General features: G+C 41.3%; 1 protein-coding gene across 1 annotated transcript; it reads left to right on the top strand.

Moving 5' to 3' along the window:
- Positions 1-2,450: 2,450 nt before the first annotated feature.
- Positions 2,451-23,708, top strand: LOC308406358 (FERM domain-containing protein 7; the record flags this gene model as incomplete). The annotated part of the gene is made up of 12 exons (XM_080897325.1): positions 2,451-2,579; positions 15,063-15,167; positions 15,246-15,288; positions 15,416-15,494; positions 15,570-15,667; positions 17,100-17,214; positions 17,519-17,666; positions 18,063-18,158; positions 18,927-19,090; positions 19,598-19,666; positions 19,894-19,969; positions 20,280-23,708. The coding sequence occupies 12 exons, from the start codon at positions 2,451-2,453 to the stop codon at positions 21,513-21,515; spliced, it is 2,358 nt and encodes a 785-aa protein (XP_080753451.1). The 3' UTR covers positions 21,516-23,708.
- Positions 23,709-23,903: the final 195 nt, after the last annotated feature.

Raw genomic sequence — 23,903 nt, 5'->3', positions numbered from 1 at the left:
TGCCTCAACATCGACCCCTGCTGGACAGAAAAGGATGTGACGGCCTAAAACATCTGGTGATCACAGCGGAAGAAAATGATCACAGCAAACAGTACAACAGATAAAGACCTTTATGTTGCTTTAATTCTCTCTTCTTCTTCTTTTTTTACCTTTACATCACATGTAATTAAATATAACACATTTAGTTTTTTAATCTGCTGTTGTCCTGAGTAATCACTATGTGGCTCTGTTTATATCTGTGCAAGATAAATGAAACAATCATAATTATCATATTCTATATTTTCAGATTTGCTACATTGTTTTCTTATAATTAATTTGTTAAAGTTGCTAACCTCTAAATAGCTTTTTAACATTATAATCTGCTCATTATTCTCTTGACTGAACCACTGATTTACTTTGTGAGGTGTAAAAAAAATAGTGAAAAAATGTCAGCTCAGTCAGTCAACACATGTGACACCTGCACTTGTTTTTGGTCATTTTTCATGTTTATTTCTTTAAGTAATTGAAAGCTCAAAAATATTTAGTGTGCATAATGTTAAACTATTAAGTAACTTGTAGCTGAAGTTTTCAAATCAACATATTGGAATAAAATCTGATCAAATATTTAACTTACCTCACAAATATGCTAAAATTAAAATGCAACAATAGTACCCGAAAATGAAAAAATAATGAAGCGGAAATGTGAAAAAGCTTCAAATGTACTCAGGTAAATTTGTAATTTTCATCATTTTAGTGTAAGTGTGTGAGCGTGTGCATCTATGACGGTAGGAGATGAAAGAAAGGAAGCCAAGTGAGGATGTGTCTTGACCAACATTTCATATGTGTGCCATCTCTCTCTCTCTCTCTCACACACACACACACACACACGCGCGCGCGCGCGCGCAAAGTGCTCAGTCCATGCTGGAGGCGACTGAAGGCATTGCACTACTAGCCTACTTTTGGACAGGTCAGTCCTCTAAAAGCGTCCAGCCACCGTGAAATTCATATTATTCCCGTGAAGCACACACACATACATACACACACACACAGCACGCACACACACACACACACACACACACACACACACACGCATGCACACACACACACACCATATATTGTCTCTTTATATACTGAACATGCCTACATATTTTACTAAAAATGTGTTTTACAAGCATAAAATTTAAATATGTCCATAAAAATTTACTTTGGTAAATGTACTACTGATAGCTGTTGGTAGATGTACAATAAGCCATAAAAACAGGACAGCACCTATTTTAACAGACTCATAAAGACATCTTAAAATTAATTTTATATTGAAACATTTTTCTTATTATATTCACACATTTTGGCCTTTTTTTTAATCCAGTACATATTCACGTATGTGTATATGTATAGTGAATTATTATCTTTGATTCAGCTAACTACAGCATAAAAATGACAGTTGTAGTGTAGTGCATAGGTAGTAATGATGAACATGGATACATTCCTTAATATAAAAGAAAGATGAACGAAACAATTTCTGGTGCCTTTTTAGTCACATCAATACAGGATTTCTAACAGGTCTAAGAATTAATCCTTGGAGACCACAGAAAACCTCTGCTATGAGTAAAGAGTAAGTATCCGTTAAGTATTCAGTAAATCAAATTGCCCCCTGTGTGCTCATATAATGATCTGTTGTACTGTTATAAAGTATTAGATCATTATTACGCATGCATTGATGCTTACTGCAAGTAGAGCTGTACTCTTTTGATGTGGCTGATGTGGAGCTAATTTATAAACTATTTTGTATTAAAACGTAAAAAAAAAAAAAAAAAACAGTGAGAACTCCTCATCAGTAACACAGTGACAGTGTCCCGTTGAGTCCCAGTAACTTGTTAAAAAGTATCAAATCACCACATTTCGTGCAAATGATGATATTTTTAGTCTAAATAATCAACTTTTAAGATCACAGTGTTAGAAGTCACTCTACGCACTTTTTAAAGGTGAATGCAGTGAAATGCGAGTAAAGTTTGTTTATTAGGCGATTTTTAAAGACAAAGCCCTGTGAGTGTAAAATAAATAAGAAATTGTCACAATAGCCAATAAAAAGACACAATAGATGAGAAGGTGGGAGCTGTATTACTCCTCTAAAGTACAAGTACATGAAAGTGTGTTTAAGCGCAGTAATATTTATGTGCAGTGAGTTTAATCCAGTGATTTCTCAGTGAACGAGAAGCTGGATGAGGTCTGGCTGTCTGGAGACAACGTCAGCGTGTCATTGCGCATCCGGAGAGCGCGCGCTCCAGCGGTAGGAGCGAAGGGGAGGATGAACACGATCGTGGAGGTTTTGGTGTTGATGGTAATGGCGGGGAGCGCGTGAAGCCGTTTCTCGTGGGATTAACTCTCGTGGACATGGATTTAATGGACGATCGTAGTTGTTTTAGTTGTTACTTCTCCTGAGAGACGCAGACAAACAGAAAGGAGCGGGAGAGATGGGGGACCGACAGCGGCGGACCGGGAGACTCGAGAACCTCACTACCAAGTCCCGGGTCTCCAAGGAGACCAAGCTCCGGTTGCGCGTGGTCTTCCTGGATGACAGCGAGCGCACGTTCGAAGTGGAGGTAAGCCCTTCACAGGGGGCAGTGAAAACATTCATATTTACTTTTCTGAGTGGATCCACATACAGCACGTGTCTCTCTTCAAAACAATATTATAAATGATCAAATGTGTCGAATATGCGTTTTAAATCTGTCTGGATATTATTTTTTCCCCGTTTTGATAAAGCTTTCTGTCACTTTGTTTGCAACTTTCTTCCCCTCCTTCCTGAAAAAAGAAAGAAATCAAAGAGGGGGAATCCACCACGGGCTCTGTTCAGACTGGATTCTTCTCCAACATTTACGCTTTAATATAATATTGAGGATTATTATCTGGGAGTACCTGGTCATGCACTTCTCTGGTCTGACAGGGTTTAATCTGCTGTTTAATATAAGTTAAACCTGCTTTATAGACACTATTTTAGGTTTTTATAGCGTGCTTTATGCAGCAGAGAGTGTGTACTTGTACTAAAGTATTTATTTAGTTAGACTGCAAAACAGAAACTGACCATTTAAGCATAAATGTGCTTCACATTTATGCTTACGAGTGTTCCTTATTCTTAGGCACCAACATCCGACACAAACCCCGTGTCTCTGATTATCTCTGTTGAACAATCAAAAACAGAAGAAGAGCGCTGCAAGTTATATTTAAATAAATAGCAGATCTGTGGCCAGTATACTGTAGCAATACTACCATATTCCCATGTACTTATTTTTTCAGGTGGGTTTCAATCAGTGGCAAAACTGCAATCAAAGATACAAAAGCACAAGATTGCTGCACTCAATAATCAATTAATTTATCTATTACAGATAACCACAGACTGTATAAAAAGATGGAAAGAGTTTCAGGTCTGTCAATCTGGTCTTTCGGTGATGATGTATGAACCCTGCTTCCGGGTCCAAACTACTCTGAGTTTATTAAGGCTGTTGTGTTTTTAACATGTTTTAATGCTTTGCATCTTGTTCTATTTAATCTGAACAAGCACCTTTAAAAAGTCAGTGATAACTGTGAGACTCTCTCTGTGATTATTGCCACTATTCATTTTAGAGCTCGGTTTTTAAAACCTTACAATGTAACTACAGCCCAGCCCATGCAGCAGTATATGAATGTCTAACCTCGTATTGTGGATGGATTATCTCAGTTGTTCTCCTGACTGAAGTTTGGTCCGTTTACATGCAATTACATTTGCCCCCGGCAGCTTTCACAGCTTTTGTGACATAAAAGAAATGATGGATTATATGATATGGAGAACACACAGGAGATAAATGTGTGTTATGTCCTTTCCTGCTTGCACTTACATAACACCGTTTTACCTTAGTGGCTCACAAAGAGAACTACAATGTGAGTTGCTTGCCTACTAACATTAGCAACTTGAGTTTTAGTGTCATATCCAAGTGCAGTTTAGCACAAGTGAGGAGAACAATCAAAACCTCTCCCACCTGAGTTACTGCCACTCTTGACTCTCTCTCTGTGTTAGTTTGTCCAGTAAAATAGGGAAAAAGATGAAATAGGGAAACAAACTCTCAAGCTTTCTGACAACACTGGTACAGCTGTAACAGTTGATTGTTTGTCTTGCAGGTGCTGTTTAGCGACAGAAAAGTGTTTGTGAAGGCAGGTTTGTGTAGATTTATGCATTGCTAGGACTGCTCTCCCCCCTAAAAACTGAAATTAATGCATTAACGAGGCTCAAACCCCAGTTTCTTCATTAGAAATGGTGTGTTTGAACCACCTCCTGTCTAAACTTTCATTCTTTAAAAATGGAAAAGCTCCAAAATGTCTTTTCAGAAACTCTTACGTGGGCTGTTTCACATGGTAGGCACAAATGAGAGAAATTGTCTTTAAATATTAGTATTAGTCATCACAGTGACTAATACTGCCATTACTAATACAGTTTAATTTTCACTCAGCATTAAATATACTGATGCAGTCTTCAGTAACATAATGACAGGCAGAAGTCAGTTAAAAAATACCCTGTAACCTGATTTTTAAAAAAAAGTTTCATTACAGTTGTAGGTGCTTCAGGATTGCTGAACAGCATCCTACAGGAGTGCTTCCAAATCCGCTGTTTAGCGTCAGATTCTCCCAGTGTCCCTCCGTGATCGTCTCAGCAACAGCGTGATACGTAGTCAATGTCACCAGCAGCCCTCAATGGAAGAGTGGATTAGGAAGTGACTGCAATGATTTGGCCACATCTGCCGCATCACCTTTTGATGCAGCAGCACCCCGCCCACTGGAGAATCAAGCGTGGCTCGCCTAAGAAGACTTGGATCAAGCAAATTGAAGACGATTTTAAACAATGACGCCTAACCCTTGAGCAAGCAAATGTGAAGGCAAGAGACCACAAGGCCTGGGAATGCATCATTGACCAAAATGGAAACCCTACGGCACCCACAGCGATGTATTGGCTTCGTGGACAACCACCAGCTAGGGACAAAAGAAGAAGAAGAAAGATAGCCTGTACTGTTTGCATTCATACTTGTGCATTGATGTTCCTGATCTGCCATCAGGACTGCCTGAGCTGTTCATGTTGGACTTGGAGCTGATAAATGTTGAATGACAGTTGATTTTACTGTCACAGCAAACAGAAGACTTCAGAATCACCCCTGGCCAATAAGCGTGTTATTAGAGCTACGGAAACCAGAAAAATGGCACATGTCAACATTGTCAGAGAACTAGCTATTGGATTAGCGATGTTGGCGAGCTACTTTAAAGTTACCATGATATAGATTTCAATATCAAATCTATGCTGTGGGTGTGCTGGAAGTTGATAGGTACCTACCTAGAAATGTTACTATATGTCAAATCGGCGCACTTTGATAGGTCTTTTAAGTGCTCCTGTTTACTCCTATGCATTTCTGGTTATTCTTGAACTCATTTTTCTCTTTTATTAGAAGAGAGAAACTTCACTGCCAGCATGTGTTTTCGCAGTGAAATAGCCGTACAGCAGAGAAACGCCATCCTGAGGGATAAAAGCAGGCCACAGCATCAGGCTCTTACATATGCAGATGCATATACATATATGCCATGCAGTATCATCACTGTGCTAGCATGTTTCCAATGTTAGCATGTCAACAATTCCAGTTAGAGACACATATAGCCATTTGGGGTTGCATCAGGAAGTGGATCTTTCATGAAACGCTGCCTGATCTATCTGACATTATCAAGTGATACCAAGCAGAAATATCACAGTTGTTAACATCTGCATTGCTAAAAGTTATTGGAAAAAGTTTTGTGGTTGTATGTACAGTGTGTCTCTGAACACCTCCTAAAACCTGAATGTTGTTACCAGCTTCATAAGTCATGTGGCTGTAAGCACATCCACCACAAAGTAATGACAGAGAATTAAACTTAGATGGAAAATTCAATTTAATTTTATTTAACCTCCTAGGACCTGTCGTCCACATATGTGGACATCACATTTTGGGTTATTTAGACTAAAATACTCAATTTTGCTCTACAAGGGCCTGATATCCACTTACGAGGACATTATACTGCTACTGTTCTATCAAAATATGAAATGAATATCCTCATATGTGGCTCTTATTTTTCTTAAAAAAAAATAAGGTAAAAAATAAAATAAAATCTGGTAATTCTTTGTTTTTACATTCATCAGGCCCCAATCAGCCCAAATATCAAAGAGAAATTAAAAATGCGTGTCGTGGAAGAGTTCGGGTCTTAGGAGGTTAAAATCACAACAACAGTCACTTCTTGGTGACTTAATTAAGTCTGTCAAAAGAAAGATTTATTTTATTTTTTTAATGGGCCAAACAGCTGCAGATGTTTACCAGCTGTGTGAGGTGTAAACACTCTGCTGTCTATGAACAGCCATGTGCTGCTCTACTATCCAGGTCAGAAAAAGCAGACCAACAGGCCTCTTTTTCAACATGGTAACGTCGCCTGCAAGGCAGTATTGCAATCTAAAAAGAATCTGTGTGTGAGTGTGTGTGAGTGTGTGTGCATAGCTTGCAGTATTGTGCTAGCAAAGGAGCTCCATTTTTCCATGCCCATGCTTTCTTCCCTGTCAGTTTCCCAGCGGCCTCCGGGACATTAGCAGAGTCTGTACAAGAGGAAAGAGAGCTGAAGGAAAAGGCATGGATGGACAGAATAGGGAAAAAATAAAATGTGATAAATTTTTTAAACACCCTGATCAGGCATAACATCACAACCACCTGCCTAATATTGTGTCGGTCCCCCTCTGTACTGCTGTGGGGTCTTTACCTTATGATATAAAGAACCTAGAGGTGACTGTAGTTGGGAATTAGTGTGATATGAATAAAATTTAATTTAGCTTAATTTTGCTGCCAAAACATCCCTGACTCACTGAGGCATGGACTTCACTAGACCCTTGAAGGCATGCTGTGCTATCTGGCATCAAGATGTTAGCAACAGATCCTTTAAGTCCTGTAAGCTGTGAGGTAGGGCCTCCGTGGAACGGACTTGTTTGTCTAGCACATCCCACAGATGCTTGCTTAAGATATGGGCAACTTCAAGGCCAAGTCAACACCTCAGACTCATTGTTGTGGTCCTCAAACCATTCCTGAACCATTTCTGTGCAGTCCTAAAAGATTGATTCTATTCATCTGTATGTAGCATTTTCAGTGGGAGAAACGTTTCGTCACTCATCCAAGTGACTTCTTCAGTCTCAGCTGACTGCAGGTTTCCCCAATCTTATAAACAGTACATTTGCATAATGACTGAAACCAGCCCACTGAAGGAACAATGGGCTGGGAGGTCAGTTCCTTGATCATTAATATGCAAATTCTCTTGAGCATTGATCAACACCACTGATCAAGGCTCATTGATCAAAGATCACTGATGAATTGCGATGAGTACCATTCACAGAGAGTTTGGGAATGGCTGCAATCACAGCATTGTAAGATGGTGAAAGATGTACCCTTAGGCCCCCTCCTCGATTCAGAGATGGTCTTTCCCTTTTCAAGTAAATGGCCTCATTGACTCCGCGCTCATACCAGCGTTCCTCCCTGTCCAGGATGTGTACATCCTCATCCTTGAAAGAGTGTCCACTGGCCTATAGGTGTAAATAGACTGCAGAGTCCTGGCCTGACGAGGTAGCTCTTCTGTGTTGTGCCATCCGCTTCGCCAGAGGTTGTTTGGTTTCCCCGATGTATAAATCCTGGCAATCCTCCTGGCACTTAACAGCGTACACTATGTTACTCTGTTTGTGTTGGGGGACCCGATCCTTGGGCCGGACCAGTTTTTGGCGCAGCGTGTTTTGGGGTTTGAAAGCCACAGAGACCCGGTGTTTAGAAAAAAATGTGTCTCGACTGCGCCGATACTCCTGACACATATGGGATCACTGCAGGTTTTCGCTTGGGCAGCGGTTGTCTTTCTCTCCTGGATCAGCTGGAGCTTTCTTTAGGTGCCTTTCCAGCTTTGACAAAAGTCTAGCTGGGATAACCACATTTACTCAGGGCCATCTTGATGTGATGCTCTTCTGCTTCTGTGGCCGTTGTGTCAGTGGGGATGGTGTTCGCTCTGTGTTGTAGCGTCCTGATGACACCCAGTTTATGCTCCAGTGGATGATGAGAGTCAAACCTTAGATACTGATCCGTATGTGTAGGTTTACGGTACACGTCAGCTTTTAGATATCCCCTATTACTGATGGAAATCTCACAGTCTAAGAAGGCTAACCTGCCACTTTTCATATCCTCCCTGGTGAAGTTGATGTGTTGGTCCACCGAATTAATGTGATCCGTGAATTGTGGTCCATCCTCAGATTTGATTTTCACCCAGGTGTCATCCACATATCTGAACCAATGGCTTGGTGGTGTTCCATGGTAGGATAACAAAGCCCTCTTTTCCACTTCTTCCATGTACAAATTGGCCACGATGGGTGAAACTGGGGAGCCCATGGCACACCCATGTTTCTGCCTGTAGAACTGACCCTTGTGAAGTAGGTTGAATGAAGACACAGTTCCAAAAGCAAACACACTTGGTTGATGCTGAGAGTGGTCCTGTTGCTGAGGTTGGGTCATCCGGTAATCGCTTACGAACTACCTCCAATGCTTCCGTGACTGGGATGCAAGTGAAGAGAGATGTAATGTTGTACGAGACCATGGTTTCATCTGCCTCCATAATGACATCTCTCACCTTCTCAACAAAATCCAGGGTGTTCTGGATGTGGTGTTCAGAGCTGCCTACCAGCGGGTTGAGGATCAAAGCCAGAAACTTGGAGATGTTATAGGTTGCTGGAATTTATTCTGTTTCAACAGGAAGAACTGAATATGTTACTCATCATAGCTTAATGGTACAGAAATACACAATAGTGTTTGTTTGCTACAGTCTGCTTAACAATTATGGCAGCACCTTGTGGATGTTTAGCAAAGCTTGTGGTAGCTAATCCGTAAAATGTTAGACATGTTCTGTCATGCTGAATTTTTCCCCGATGTGCATGGTTCAGTCACTCAGGTCATGTTTTCTTAACCTTCAGATTAGTTTATCAAAGCTGTGACACCAAGACTGAGGTGAGTCCGCTGATTAAAACAGAGAACTGTGACGCGTCACTGGACCATGACAGCAATTTCTATGTTTGGTTTATGAACAACTTGTGAATAAAGCTTACACGCTTGAGTTTCCTCTGGAGTCTCTGGTTTCAGTCCAAAGCTTTTAAGGTTAACTGGTTTGGGTCAATGACTGAGTTTTAATTTGTATTATTTTTGCTACATCTGGCAACTTTGTGCCCTCTGGTGCATGAAATACTGATCCCTGGTGGATTTTCTGTGAACTGCATGTGTCCAATTCACAAAAGTAAAATAAATAAAATGATGTGAAAGAATAATAAGAAATAGAAATAAACAGCAATAATGCAAGAACTATATATCAGGGTAGAATTAAGTCCAAATATAAAGTACAATTAGATGTACATAGTCATACTAAGGTAGGACATACAGATTGTACAGGTGTTATTATATAAAACTGTATTATAATGTGTACATCACAGTTCAATAATCAGGCAGTGATTCAGTAGCCTGATGGCCTGTACAACCGCACATGTTGAAAAATAATACTTAACCAATATGTTGAAATTTAAACTTGTCCGTACGTGATGAGCTGGACATGTTCAGTGTTACTGCTACCTCGCAATGTGTCATGACACCTATGACAAAGGTAACTCTGTGCCTGTCTTTGAGATTTGACAAAACTGCGTTTGTTCCTCTGGAACCAGCTGGAACGAGCTAACACTCCACTGCTGTATGCAATGAAGGCCCTTCACTAGTCAAACAAACACGTGTAAGCTTGTGCAGATATCATTAATGAAACTGTTTTGCTGTTTTCTGCTTTGAATTCACATCCAAAGTTGCACATCGCTCACTTTTTCCTCTGTTCTGCTCTGCTGGAAACTAACTGCTCTGCTGATCTGTGGGCGGCTGTTTGCTTCCAGTAATTATCAGTTAGGCCTCTTCTTCTCTCTATAATCAGTTACAGCTGCCATGTCCTTCGTCATCCTCCCTCTCCCCTAATAACCTTTTTCCTTCCCTCATGACAAGTTAATGAGGGACGTCCAGTGACCCCCCCAACAGGGCACTAAACACCAGCTATAAGACGGTGAAGGCTAAAAAAAAAGCAAAAACGTGTCACTGCAGTAAGTGAACACCGCACAAACACCAGAGACAGGTTCAGGGCTCCATGTGGGCACACACTACTACTTTGATTTAATCCTGAATTAAATTTAAGACACAGGGTCTTCAAAATAGATAAACAATAAGGCAGTACTTTTACATGTTTGTAGTGTCCTTTGTATTTTTGTCTAATGTGGTTAAAGTGACCCATTCTTCTGATCTGACTCCACATTTCTATTCTTGGACTCTACTAGAAAAGCTTTGCATGATCCAGAGTTCAAAATAATCATGACGATGTGGGAGATGCACCTGACTTTACATTTTCCAGTGTGGCTTGACGTCCCAACCTCGCTTTAACTGGACTTTCTTCTGATTGGCTGCCCCTTAAATACAAAATACTTAAATAACAAGTGATTAAAATAGTAAAATATCTGGTTATATAAGATTGTGACAAGATTGAATAAATATCAGTTTTTAGAAAATAACAAAAGTGGGGGGGGGGGGGGGAATAGAGGAAATATAACTGTTAGTTTAAAGGACAGAAATGGAGGTAAAAACAGGACATATCAAAAATAATCACCCAGTTTCAAAGTGATTTAATTTCTGGCTGGAGTCACAAACTTCATATGGATGTAGGGGGTCACACCAATTAGGTTGGTGTGCAAACAAAAGTAGTAGCAGAAACTCTTAAACATTGTAATTTAACAACAAACATTAAAGGAAAGATGCACAGCTTATATACACTGCGTTCCAAATTATTATGCAAATTGTGTTTAAGTGTCATAAAGAGTAAATAAGTTGTTTTTCAATTAAACTCATGGATGGAATTGTGTCTCAGGGCTCTTTGTATCACTGAAATCAATCTCGGACACCTATGATCATTTGTTTGCCAGGTGAGCCCAATTAAAGGAAAAACTACTAAAGAAGGATGTTCCACATTATGAAGCAGACCACCATTTTCAAGCAATATAGGAAGGAAAAATGATCACTCTGCTGCTGAAAAGAGTGAAATAGTTGAATGGCTTGGACATGTAATGAAAACCTTAGATATTTCACGAAAATTTAAGCGTGATCACCATAATGTTAAGAGATTTGTGGCTGAGTAAGAGCACAGATGGGTTCATGCAAATAAAGGCACAATGAGGAAGGTTTCTGCCAGACAAATACATCAGATTAAGAGAGCAGCTGCTAAAAGGCCATTACAAAGCAGCAAACACATATTTGAAGCTGCTGGTGCCTCTGGAGCCCTGTGAACATCAAGGTGTAGGATCCTCCAGAGACTTGCAGTTGTGCATGAACCTTCTATTCGGCCACCCCTAACCAATGCTCACAAGCAGAAATGGCTGCAGTGGGCCCAGAACTACATGAAGACTAATTTTCAAACAGTCTTGGCCACTGACGAGTGCAGTGCAACCCCGGATGGTCCAGATGGATGCAGTGGTGGATGCAGTGGTGGATGGCTGGTGGACGGCCACCATGTCCCAACAGGGCTGCGTTGTCAGCAAGGAGGTGGTGGAGTCATGTTTTGAGACAGAATCACGGGGAGAGAGCTGATCGGCCTCTTTAGGGTCCCTGAAGGTGTGAAAATGACCTCTGCAAAGTATGTGGAGTTTCTGACTGACCACCTTCTTCCATGGTAGAAAGAGAAGAACTGTGCCTTCTGCAACATAACCATCTTCATGCTAGTCAATGCACCATCTCATGCTACAAGGAACACCTCTGCATCAAATCAAATCAAATCAAATCACTTTTATTGTCACATCACATGTGCAGGCACACTGGCACAGCACATGCGAGTGAAATTCTTGTGTGCGAGCCCCACAAGCAACAGAGATGTGCAAACACAACAACACAAACGAGCAAAATACAAGAATGGCCAACCTGAAACTAATAAATATATGTACAATATATAATAGTGTATGCATTTCTGGATGTGTATACTAAATATTTTCCTACGTGTGTGTGTGTGTGAGAGAGTGTGTGTGTGTGTGTGTGAGTGTGTGTGTGTGTGTGTGTGTGTGTGTGAGTGTGTGTGTGTGTGTGTGTGTGTGTGTGTGTGTGTGTGTGTGTGTGTGTGTGTACACATTTTTACAAATTAAATAGTAAAAAAATAAAATAAAACAATAATAATAATAATAATAATAAAATATATAAAATATACAGAGTTGAATATGTGCAAAATAAGTGGCATTTATATACAGTATGGAGTGCATAATGTTGAAGTTCCAGTAGTGAAGCTGAGGTGTCTATGACGTGTTCAGCAGTCTGATGGCCTGGTGGAAGAAGCTGTCTCTCAGTCTGCTGGTTCGGGACCGGATGCTGCAGAACCTCCTTCCTGATGGAAGCAGTCTGAACAGTTTATGGCTGGGGTGACTGGAGTCCTTGATGATCCTCCCCGCTTTCCTCAGGCACCGCTTCCTGTAGATGTCTTGGAGGGAGGGAAGCTCACCTCCAATTATCCGTTCAGAGCACCGCACTACTCGCTGGAGAGCTTTGCAGTTGTAGGCGGTGCTGTTGCCATACCAGGTGGTGATGCATCCAGTGAGGATGCTCTCAATGGCACAGTGATAGAAGGTCCTGAGGATGCGGGGGCTCATGCCGAATCTTTTCAGTCTCCTGAGAAAGAAGAGGCGCTGCTGCGCCTTCTTCACTGTTTTGTTTGTGTGTACTGACCACGTAAGATCCTCAGCCAGATGTACTCCAAGGAACCGGAAGCTGCTCACTCTCTCCACAGCAGCGCCGTTGATGGTGATGGGGGTGTGTACTTCTCTGCACCTCCGGAAGTCCACTATCAACTCCTTTGTCTTTGCGACGTTGAGGGTGAGATGGTTGTCTTGACACCAGTGGGTCAGGGCGCTGACCTCCTCCCTGTAAGCCGTCTCATCACCGTTGGTGATAAGACCCACCACTGTAGTGTCGTCCGCAAACTTCACAATGATGTTGGAGCTGTTAGTGGCTGTGCAGTCGTAGGTGTAGAGTGAGTACAGGAGAGGGCTCAGTACACACCCCTGTGGAGCACCAGTGTTCAGTGTGATGGGGGATGAGGTGATGCTGCCCAGTCTGACCACTTGGCGTCTGTCAGACAGGAAGCTAAGGATCCAGCTGCAGAGGGAGCTGCTCAGTCCTAGATCCTGCAGTTTCCTGTCCAGCTTCGAGGGAACGATGGTATTGAATGCTGAGCTGTAATCTACAAACAGCATTCTCACATAGGTGTCTCTCTTCTCCAGGTGTGACAGGGCAGTGTGTAGTGTCAGGGCTATGGCATCATCAGTGGACCTGTTGTGGCGGTATGCAAACTGTAGAGGGTCCAGTGAGTCGGGTCATTGGCTGCTATCGGCGTAAAAGGAGAGGAACTCATGTTGTGGTCCCCATCCTGACTTCAATCCTACTGAGAACCTTTGGAGCATCCTCAAGCAAAAAACTATAAGGGTGGGAGGCAGTTCACATCCAAACAGCAGCTCAGGGAGGCTATTCTGACATCCTGCAAAGACATTCAAGTAGAAACTTTCCAAAAACTTACAAGTTCCATGGATGCAAGAATTGTAAAACTGCTATCAAATAAGGGGTCCTATGTTAATATGTAACTTGATCTGTTAAGATGTTTTTGATTGAAATAGCTTTTGATTTCAGTGAAATTGATCTACTAATGCTGCAAATTCAACAAATGACTATTTTGAATTCTCTACAACCTATAAAATCTTTTGAAGCTCTGTGTGCGTAATAATTTGGAATAGTGCATTTTAAGTTTTTTATTTTTGAAGAACATACTGTTTTCATTGGGAGTTTTGTTCAGCAACATTTGAATTATATTCTGTTGGTCGATGACTCGAAAATGATGCCGACTGTCATATGAATCGACTATTTCGGAAAAACAGAGAAAAATATAATTTGCATAATAATTTGGAATGCAGTGTATATATCTGTTATAATCTGTTCATTATTTCCCTTCAAATGGAGCCACGTTTGTAAGGGAAATACATTTGTGAGTTGAGCAGCAGAGTTGAGTATGCGGGTTTTGTCCATGAAAAACAAGCCAGACCTTCTCTGCCAAGGCCAAACAATTTATTCTTGAGTCTTGTTTGGTTTAATTTAATGGATTGGATAATTGAAGTCTGAAGAAACAAGACATAGCAACAGTTTACAGTCTATTCATTGAACAAATGGACCTCAGTACCATGTGGAAGAACCATACACAGCCTGGTATCTCCTCCTCATGCTGGTCACCAGCTCGTTCACACACTGCTGTGGGATGGCATCCCATTCATCAACCAGCATTTGTCACAAATCAGCCTGTATAGTTGTGCTTTTGGCATTGGCAGAGAAGACCCCTTAGGTTTATATATCTATACATATCTGCCAGCAAACTGAGTTTCCAATGACCCAAAAGTCACTGGAATCCAGAGTCAGGGACATTAGTTGAAATACACCATTTTTACAGATTTGTAACCATGACGGCAAAAGAAATGTGTGAGACTTCATGTGAAAGGCAACACCTTCTAATATTTGAAAATGTGCCTAATTAACAAACTAGTGAAAAAAACAAACAAACCTAATCTTAACCTTTCGCCTGACGTGTTCACCATTAGGAGGTTAAGTAAGACGAGCAATGAAGGTCTCAGTTTCCATGGATACAGTTCAAAATTTTCTGCCGTTGTCCTCTGTCATGCCTCAACTTTTTCTGTCTGTTGTCTTTTAATCATTTAATGTCCCCTATGCATATCTTCCACAGATTAATTAAATATGAAAGAAAAAAAATGGCCATGATTATGCAAACTCTCATTAAGCAAAGTATTAGTGGATAAAGTAACTGAGCTGTAGCACATTTTTCTGGGCTCCCAGGAGCACTCCCGGACTTTAGTTTTAAGAACGTCTCAATTAAAAAGTCCTATTATCCTTCTCACTTTAATTCTCTCCCACTCTTTCTTCCAGCAAAAGGTTTTAGGTGGCGACTTCTACAACAAAGTGTGCGGTCATCTGAAACTGCTGGAGAAGGAGTACTTTGGCCTGGAGTTCAGACACCACAGTGGCAATTATGTAAGAAATGCTGGATCACACAGATACGCACAGATCAGTGCGGGAGGTTTTTAATGTCTTAACAAGTTTCTGTTGCAGGTTTGGTTGGAGCTGCTGAAACCTTTGGTCAAACAGATCAAATGTAAGTCATATCTGTCCTAAGATTAGTGCTCTGACTTCATATTTCCTCCAAATATTTCCAGATCTCAACGTCTCCGTTGGCACCATTGTCCTACGTCTATAATCTCTTTTCTTTTCCCCTCTGTCAGACACCAATGATTTATTCTTCAGGTTTATAGTCAAATTTTTTCCACCAGATCCTGGACAACTCAAGAGAGGCCTCACCAGGTAAAGTCTGAGCATAGATGTGATATATGTGAAATGCCACAGTAGGTGTACTCATACTGTTTTGTGTGTGCACAGGTATCTTTTTGCCTTACAGATCAAGCAGGACTTGTCTAATGGCAGTCTGACCTGTAATGACAACAGTGCCGCCCTGCTGGTCTCTCACATACTGCAGTGTAAGCATCAAAGTGCATCACACCTGCTGTAATTTTTTTTTTTTTTTTTTTTTTGCGGAAGATTCAGAAAAGTATGGAGCCCCGCAAGGGACATGGCAGAAAAAAAAATTACGATGAAGTTTTGCGAGATCTCGCAAAACAAACTCGGGATCTCGCAAAACTTTTGCGAGATGTCGCAAAACTTTTAAGATATTTCGAGTTGTGAATGTAGCTATGTAAACGTCAAATATCTGCTCGGTTTACAAGACATCACATATCTGCAAAAGTGCTCCGACGTTTTTGGAGATCTGACACCCACCATCTCGAAGCTAATGGGAGGTCGAGACCTACTACAGCCGGGAGGAACACCGCTCTCCCGGCACATCGTGCCTCGACCTCCCGGTTGGCTTCGAGCTGGCGGCCACCAAAGAATGCGGCTAAAACTTTTGTGAGATCCTGAGTTTGTTTTGCGAGATCTCGCAAAAGTCCGTCTTAATTTTTTTTTCTCCCATGTCCCTTGCGGGGCTCCGTAGAAAAGTACTGGAAACGTTCCTCAGACATTTTGGTCCATATTGACATGATAGCATTACACAGACGCAGGTGCTCATCCCAGAGGTGCTCAGATTCAGATGTGGTGATTGTGCAGCGCGTTTGAGTACAGTGAACTCATTGTCGTGTTTGTGACATGGTGTGTTATCCTGCTGGAAGCAGCCATCAGAGGATAGGCATAGGCAATGGCATTCAAACAATGTTCAACTGTTTAAATGTGTATTTTAAGAAAGTATCCTCTTACAATTACACCGGCAGTTTCTTGGCCTTCACTGACAACAGTGGCACCTGGTTTGGTCTTCTGCGGCTATAGCCCATCTGCTTCAAGGTTCAGCATGTTGTGCATTCAGAGATGCTCTTCTGCATACCTTCATATCACGTTATTTGATTTACTGCTGCCTTCCTATCAGCTCAAAGCAGTCTGGCCCTTCTCCTGTAATCTCTGGAATCAACAAAGTATTTTCACCTACAGAGCTGCTGATCGTGGGATATTTTATCTTTATTGGGACATTTTCTGTAAAGCCTAGTGATGGTTGTGAGGGAAATTCCCAGTAGATTAACAGTCTCTGAAATGCTCAGATGAGCCCATGTGGTACCAACAACTGTGCCACACTAAAATTTGAACTTTGGTAGGAAATCTATATGTTTACATGGCTACATGCATTTTTCTGCATGTGTACCTAATAAAGGGTCCGGGGAGTACATAGTCATTATATACATTATGTTTTTGAAAATGTGTTTCATATACTGCATTTACTTAGTCAAAGATTTCCCTCTAGAGCAACGACCCATTCCGATTCTCTCCTTCCCAAATGGCCCAAAAATGGTGACTATACTGCAATTAAATATTTAAAACGCAGAGAAACTAAATATGTGTTTGCATGCATTTGCATTTGTGCTACAGCAGAGATAGGGGACTATGATGAGGAGCTGGACTGCCAGCATTTGGAGATGAAGCACTATGTTCCCAACCAGGAATATCTGGACCACAAAATCATCAAGTTTCACAAGAAACACAGGTATGAAGTGAAGCAGAAGACACTGGTGCTCTGTAGTATGCGGACAGTTTTGTCAAACTAGTGTTAATTTTGACCAGAGAGAAAGGGCAAAGTATTAACTGGACGTAGGACTGCGCCTCTTTCCCCAAAATGCCACTTTTGAAACATGCATTTGACGTGTTGTTTGAGTCTAACTAGGAGAAATTTTGTTGGAAAAGCAGAAGTGACTGCTGGGTCAAATTGGCAGCAAAACAACAGCAATGCATCCAACTCTCCATAAATCAGAGGCTGGATTGTAATTGTGATTCTTTGTTTCTGTCCATAGAGGACTCTCTCCAGCAAACTCCGACATCCAGCTGCTGGAGGTGGCGAGGAAGCTGGACATGTACGGAATCAGGCCTTACCCTGCCTATGATGGGGAGGGAATGAGGATCAATCTGGCTGTCACACACTCTGGAGTGCTAGTCTTTCAGGTGTGTCCACTTCCACATAAAAGGACAAATCTTTTTATTTTTTTCCATCAGAAAAATTTCCTCTTCTTCTAAGCTAGGAGTTGCTGTTTTAGCATAAAAAAGTTGGTTTGTGAAGTTACAACACAATAAATTTAATGGATCTAATAAACTAACAATCATTCATTGTATGCGAGATAAAACAAGATATGCGAGATGTGTAGAGATAAAACCTGAGGACGTCGGTGATCCTTTTTAGTTTTTACAGTACCAATAAAAGTTTACAATTTCCATGTGCATTTCTCAAAAATCAACTAACAGGTTTAGGAGAGGAACACTGTTTGAGGCTAAATATGTGTGCAGATGCTACACTACACATTACATATAATCTCTCATTATTTTTTTCTTGTGTTTTTCCAGGGAAACACAAAAATCAACACATTCAGCTGGGCAAAGATCCGCAAGCTAAGCTTCAAACGCAAGCATTTCCTCATCAAACTACATGATAAAGTTGGGGTGAGAAACTGGTCCAGTTTGGGCCACACGGTTTTGCTTTTTGTCCTATGAAGATTTATCTTTGAGGGGTGTACCCTGCCTCCCACCCTAAGACAGCTGGGATTGGCTCCAGCTCCCCCGCAACCCTGAAAAAGGAAAAGGGGAAGCAGATGGATGGGGTTTTTTTTTTGGCCGTTATTCAATAGTTGAGCTGTTAAGAGTAGAAAAGAAAGGGTGGTGGTGGTGTGGGGTAGACATGTAGAAATGAGCCATGGGCCAGACTCGATCCTGGACATCTGCATTTCAGCCATATGGCATGTGGTCACCTGCTCTACCAGTTAGCTAAACTGGCACACCTACCATTAGTATTTAGTATGGAATAATGAGTGAGTTTATGTCTCACTCCCCTGTGAGTGAACAGGGGACTCTTGTGATGGATGCATGAAAAATGGGCAGGTCCAAATATTTAAGAGATCTTTGGAAGGAACAAAACATTCTGGCCAAAAGAGTAAGGCTTTTGTGGAGATCTCCTGGCCAGTAGTTCTAAGTACTTGTGAACAGCATGCAAATAGGCAATGTAAAGATCAAATCCGATCCATAGCAGCTACCAAGTTACTAATGTAAAGGTTCTACAGCTAGAGCACTGGTGCCAGTTCCCACAGAGCACCCTATGGGGGCTTTTAAGTTCTCCGGTAGAAGACTTTTTGGGACTTGAAGTGCAGACAGCATGCTATACAGAGGCGGTTGTAAATATTTGACTCATCATCGTCTTATTTCATGTCCATCCAGCCCTCGTGTAAGGATACACTAGAGTTGGCCATGGCCAGCCGTGATGTGTGTAAATCATTCTGGAAGATGTGTGTGGAGTACCATGCTTTCTTCAGGCTGGCTGAGGAACCAAAGGCCATACACAAAACTCTGCTGTCATGTAAAGGCTCCAGCTTCAGATACAGGTAAAATGCAGACAAGTGCACATAATGCTATAATCTGAAGGTGCATTCAGGCTTTTGTATAATACATATATATATATTAATCATCTTTTGCCCAAAATCAAAGTCATTTACTTCCAGTGTCTACTATGCATGAATTGTTCTCCAACCATTTAGTGGTACATCATCTGGATTTAAGCTTGTACACAAATATTTTGACTCACAAAACTTTTTACTTACCTACTCTTGTAGTGTTTGAATAAACCATCCTGAGCTTTCCAGCTTATCCAAAGGACAGATCATGTCGTGGTGATCAGTCTGTCCACAACTCACAAGAATCCCTACTGATAGTATTGGTTAGAATTGAACCAAACTGTGCTCAAAGTCATTTGCTGATTTATAAGCAAAAACCTGAGAAATATGATGGACTGTGAGCGTTTTTTTATTACCCTTCTGATGAATATTCAGACTCTTTGTTTTCAGTCAGGTGTGGTAGTGTGTCCATCTGATGTTAGTAATGTTGTTTGGCAGTGGTCGGACCCAGAAGCAGCTGCTGGAGTGTCTGGGATCAGGGGAGAAGAAGCCTTCACACTTTGAAAAGTGAGAGAGAGATTTTATTGATGCTTCAATTTCCTTTTCATAAGCAAGAAACTTGCTTATGCATGTACTTCAAAAGCAAGGAGCTTTAAGTACTTGAAACGGCAACATATTTTATTAAGCCATCTTATGTAAAGGTCAAAGGATCTGGAACAGAGGAATATTTTGTGATCAATTTTTATAGTCTGTGTATAACATCCGTTATTTTATTCCTTTCTCTGTCTGTCCAGGATGTACAGTCAGACTGACTGTGACCCCAGACAATGTCGATCTTCTCCTGATCTCCTCACAGATGTCTCCAAACAGGTAATAAATATGACTGTTCAGTCTTTAAAACTATTACTTGACACACAAAGCATATTCATGTCTGACAAAATTAAAACAGCTACTGTTCTATTATCTGTTTTTAATGATTTTGTTTAATTAACTTGAAGAGCTATGGGTTTTTCAAAATTTCATTACATGTTCTTGGGCCGTTTTTTCTTCTTTTTTACAGTTCTCTGATATTATCTAATACATACATACTCTGATATCATATGAGCGAATTAATTAATGGTAGCATAATCAAAATATTAGTAATAAAAACAACTCGAGTGTTCGTGCCTTTTCTTCTCAGGTGTACGAACATTCCCACCCATTCCCACGGTCAAGTCGTGCTCTGGCAATACACAGCCAGGATCAGCTGGACCCGCATCATCGAGACAATGATATTGAAATCAACGAAAGAGTGGCTAAACGCAGCCATTCATGTGTTGAGGTCAGCCAGAGGCCTCGCCTCCTCTCCCAAGTCACTCCTCTTTCTCCATCTGTCAACCAGACAACGCCGCCTTCACCCTCACTGAAGACGAGATCTGCTTCGATATCTGTAGTAGAGGACGCAAGGGGGGTACGAATCGGGACACAGCGCCAAGCCCAGCGGTTAGCTGGTGTCTATGGAAACCGATCTAGACGTCGACCCAACCCCCAGCCACATCCAGATGCAGGACAGCAGCTGGTCCTTCTCTACCCTAACAGCCCTGCCTACCAGTATCATCCTGTCCTCCCATCGTTCCCATTAGGTGGCTCCTCGCCACTCAACCGACATCCCTACTTGTCGGAATTTGTTACCGTTTCCTCACTGGAACGAATTCCACATACAAGACGGCGGGATTATGTGACAATGGATGGCATAACACGGCCATCTTTTTACCCAATGTGTCACGATTCGCCATCTAGTTCACCAATCAGGAGAAACCTCCGCTCCAGTGGTTCAGGTGGGCTGGGATTGGCCAGAATGTACCAACCAGGAAGCAATGGTGCAAGAATCAGGGGCGTTGGACATACAGAGGCGGGTCATTACAGCGATGACTCCAACTTCCTTCCTGGACTGCCTCGCCGTGTAGCCAGCCAACCTGATGTCAAATTAAACCTCTCGAGGAGCTCAAACACTGCCTTTAACCCTGCTTCTGAGTTTCGCCCTCTTGGTTACTACCCCCACCTGACGCGCCCCTCCAGACCCACCTACCTCCCACTAAACTCTTCCCCTCTGCCTGAACGCCCCAGTTCACTATGTATGATTGGCAGCACTGCGGGAAGCTACAGCGACTCAGACCCGGAGGTTTTCTATCCATACTACTGCCCTGCCCCTCAGGTAGGCAAGATGGTACGGTCCGCTGGACTAGCCAGGATGAGGTTTTCATCGGGGAGTCTCCAACTTGATGAGGAGGAAGAGGGGGAGGAGGAAGAGAAGGAGCATGCAACAGCAAAAGAAACTGCAAAGAAGGAGCCAGAGGGTGAAGAGGAGAAGAAAGAAAAGAGTGAAGGAGGAGCGGATACGAAAGGAGCGGCAAAGGTTACTGAAGTGACGCTGTAGAAAAGATTAAAACATTAAAGCGATTGATGATCACAGTCAAAACTGGAAGGATAATTTAAAATAGCACATCCTCTGCAGACTGTAGATAACACCATAAATGTATTAGATAAGAAGTGTGTCGTTTTGAGGTGCACTGGCAGATGAAATGTATTTTTTTGCCTTCTTCAAGTGAAAACCTCAGATTTTGAAAAGGGGCTACTGTTTTAGTGGCTATTTTATAGGTGCAAGCTTACAAAAACAAGTAAATAAATAACAATAATAATAATAATAATAATAATAATTAGTATTTTAGAAATTAAAGATGTTTGACAAATTAAAGCAGACAACAATTTAAATTTTTTGTTAAGGTGTTTGAGCCACTACAACATTAACTCTTCAAACATTCCTTTACCAGAGGGGTATGGGCACCATGTTTCTTAAATATTTTCCCTCATTTCATGTCTTGATGATGATCATCAAATGGAGACACATTGGTCTCCTGAAGATGTTAATTTTAGTTGCAATCTGGTGACTGTGAAGTTCATAGGCTACTCCTTAAGCCGTGTTAACTATAAGGTAGGCCCATATATAGGTGGAGGCACTGTCATCCTGAAATAGACCACTCACATCCCATACAACTGGTCAACCAGAACAACTTTCTATTGGTTTTCATTTTTCGTTCCCTCTAAGGCAGGGGTGGGCCAATAATTTTTCCAAGGGACTACATGAGAAACTGGGACTGCAGGGCTGCATCAATTAAGCTTATTGGTGTGGCCATCCAAAAAAGTCCCAGTTTCTAACGTGGCCCCTCGGAAAAAGGAAACCGCAAAATACCCCAAATGTCTTAATAGAGCCAACAGATGCTCTAAGGGCCGAGCATTCTAGGCTGTGCTTTTCTCTTGATGTCTTTATGTGTGTCTTTTATGCAGTCTCTCACTTATTGACAGTATGGTTAAGGATGGCTCACCCAAACGTATCACTTTTCCACATTTCTGCAGACCAGTGCCTATGTTGCTTTTTTGCTTTGTAACCCCTTTCATTGAAGCACTCTATAGCTATGTGCAGTACATGTGTGAAAAGCATACCTAGGTTGAAAAAAAAAATGGATGAAGCAACTGTGACGTTAGCTTTTCGGCCACTGTTACACTAGTTTTTGGAGCCAGAATTTACCATATCTGGACAAGTTATCAGTTGCTGGTAAAAAAAGGAGAGTGTTTGGTCACAACCCCCCTGAAATCTTGGTAGATAAAGAAAATCTGTATTCCCCAATTGACTGGGCAGTGGATGCCAAGTGAGAGCCGCTAAATGAATATGGTACTGCACTGAAAACCTCTTTTTGATTGATTTGCTCACTGGCAGATCACTACGGTGATCCAGTTTGCGTGGAAGACGGAGACTTGACTACAAACAATCACCTAGTGGTGGTGAAACTCTGAAAAGTGCATCTATTGGAAAGTGTTGATTTTATCATCTTTGACGTTGCTAACCACAGGCAGCAACCTCCACTGCCAGCTGGTAAGGGAAAACATATTTTTTGCATACTAAATAGTTGTTGCCAAGGGAACAACAACCGATCTGTGTGTAACTGAGTTTTAAAGTACAAAGAATACGCCAAGAATGCAGATTCTTGGCATTACCTTTAATCGTCCATAATTGTCTATATTTCTATGTGATCGTCCTCACTGACTGTCCAAAGTAAAACATAAGCGACATGTGTATCAACAAAGACCCTTGTTGCTACATCCAAAAAACAAAACAAACAAAAAAAAAAAAACGCTAAGAGATAATGAAATCCCTGTTGCCGTTTATATGCATTTATAGTTATATGCAAACACTAGCCATACCCTTACCAGTTAATCCAGCCTATCAAGCACTGGAATCTAACATTCACAGATTGTGTGGATTGGACTGAAATCATGTGGAGTCTGTTTTGATCCCACTGGACCAGCGAACTATTAGCAATGTGGTAGTTGTGCTGGCTTTAACCTTTCCCACAGACTAAAATGGTGGTCAATTTGATCCCGATCAGATCATCTGAATTTCAGGTTGTGTTATTTAATGTTGACATACTGCTGTATTTGGAGACATTATTTCAGACTAATGGCAATGGTTTAAAAACAGAGCAAAACAATAATAATAAATAATCAAACACCAATAAAAATAAATAATTTTTAATCTGTGTGAAAATGACTAAATTAATCTTGATGTCTGTTGGAAAAGGACCTTCTAGGACTTAAATATAAAGTCTTTGTGTGTGGGTATGATGCCTTCATAATGTTGGTGGAATCATTTTCTGGGTGATGTAGTTATATAATGTATTGTTACTTCTGTAGAAAAAAGTGAACTTTGGGTTTATATATATTACAGTCGCATTTTGTCATTAAAGGATTAAAAACAAGAAGACAATTG

The sequence above is a fragment of the Rhamphochromis sp. 'chilingali' genome (assembly GCF_963969265.1).
Source record: "Rhamphochromis sp. 'chilingali' genome assembly, chromosome: 1".
Taxonomy (NCBI): Eukaryota; Metazoa; Chordata; class Actinopteri; order Cichliformes; family Cichlidae; genus Rhamphochromis; species Rhamphochromis sp. 'chilingali'.
The sequence above is the reverse complement of the archived record's forward strand: the minus strand, read 5'-3'. Positions and strand labels throughout refer to the sequence as shown.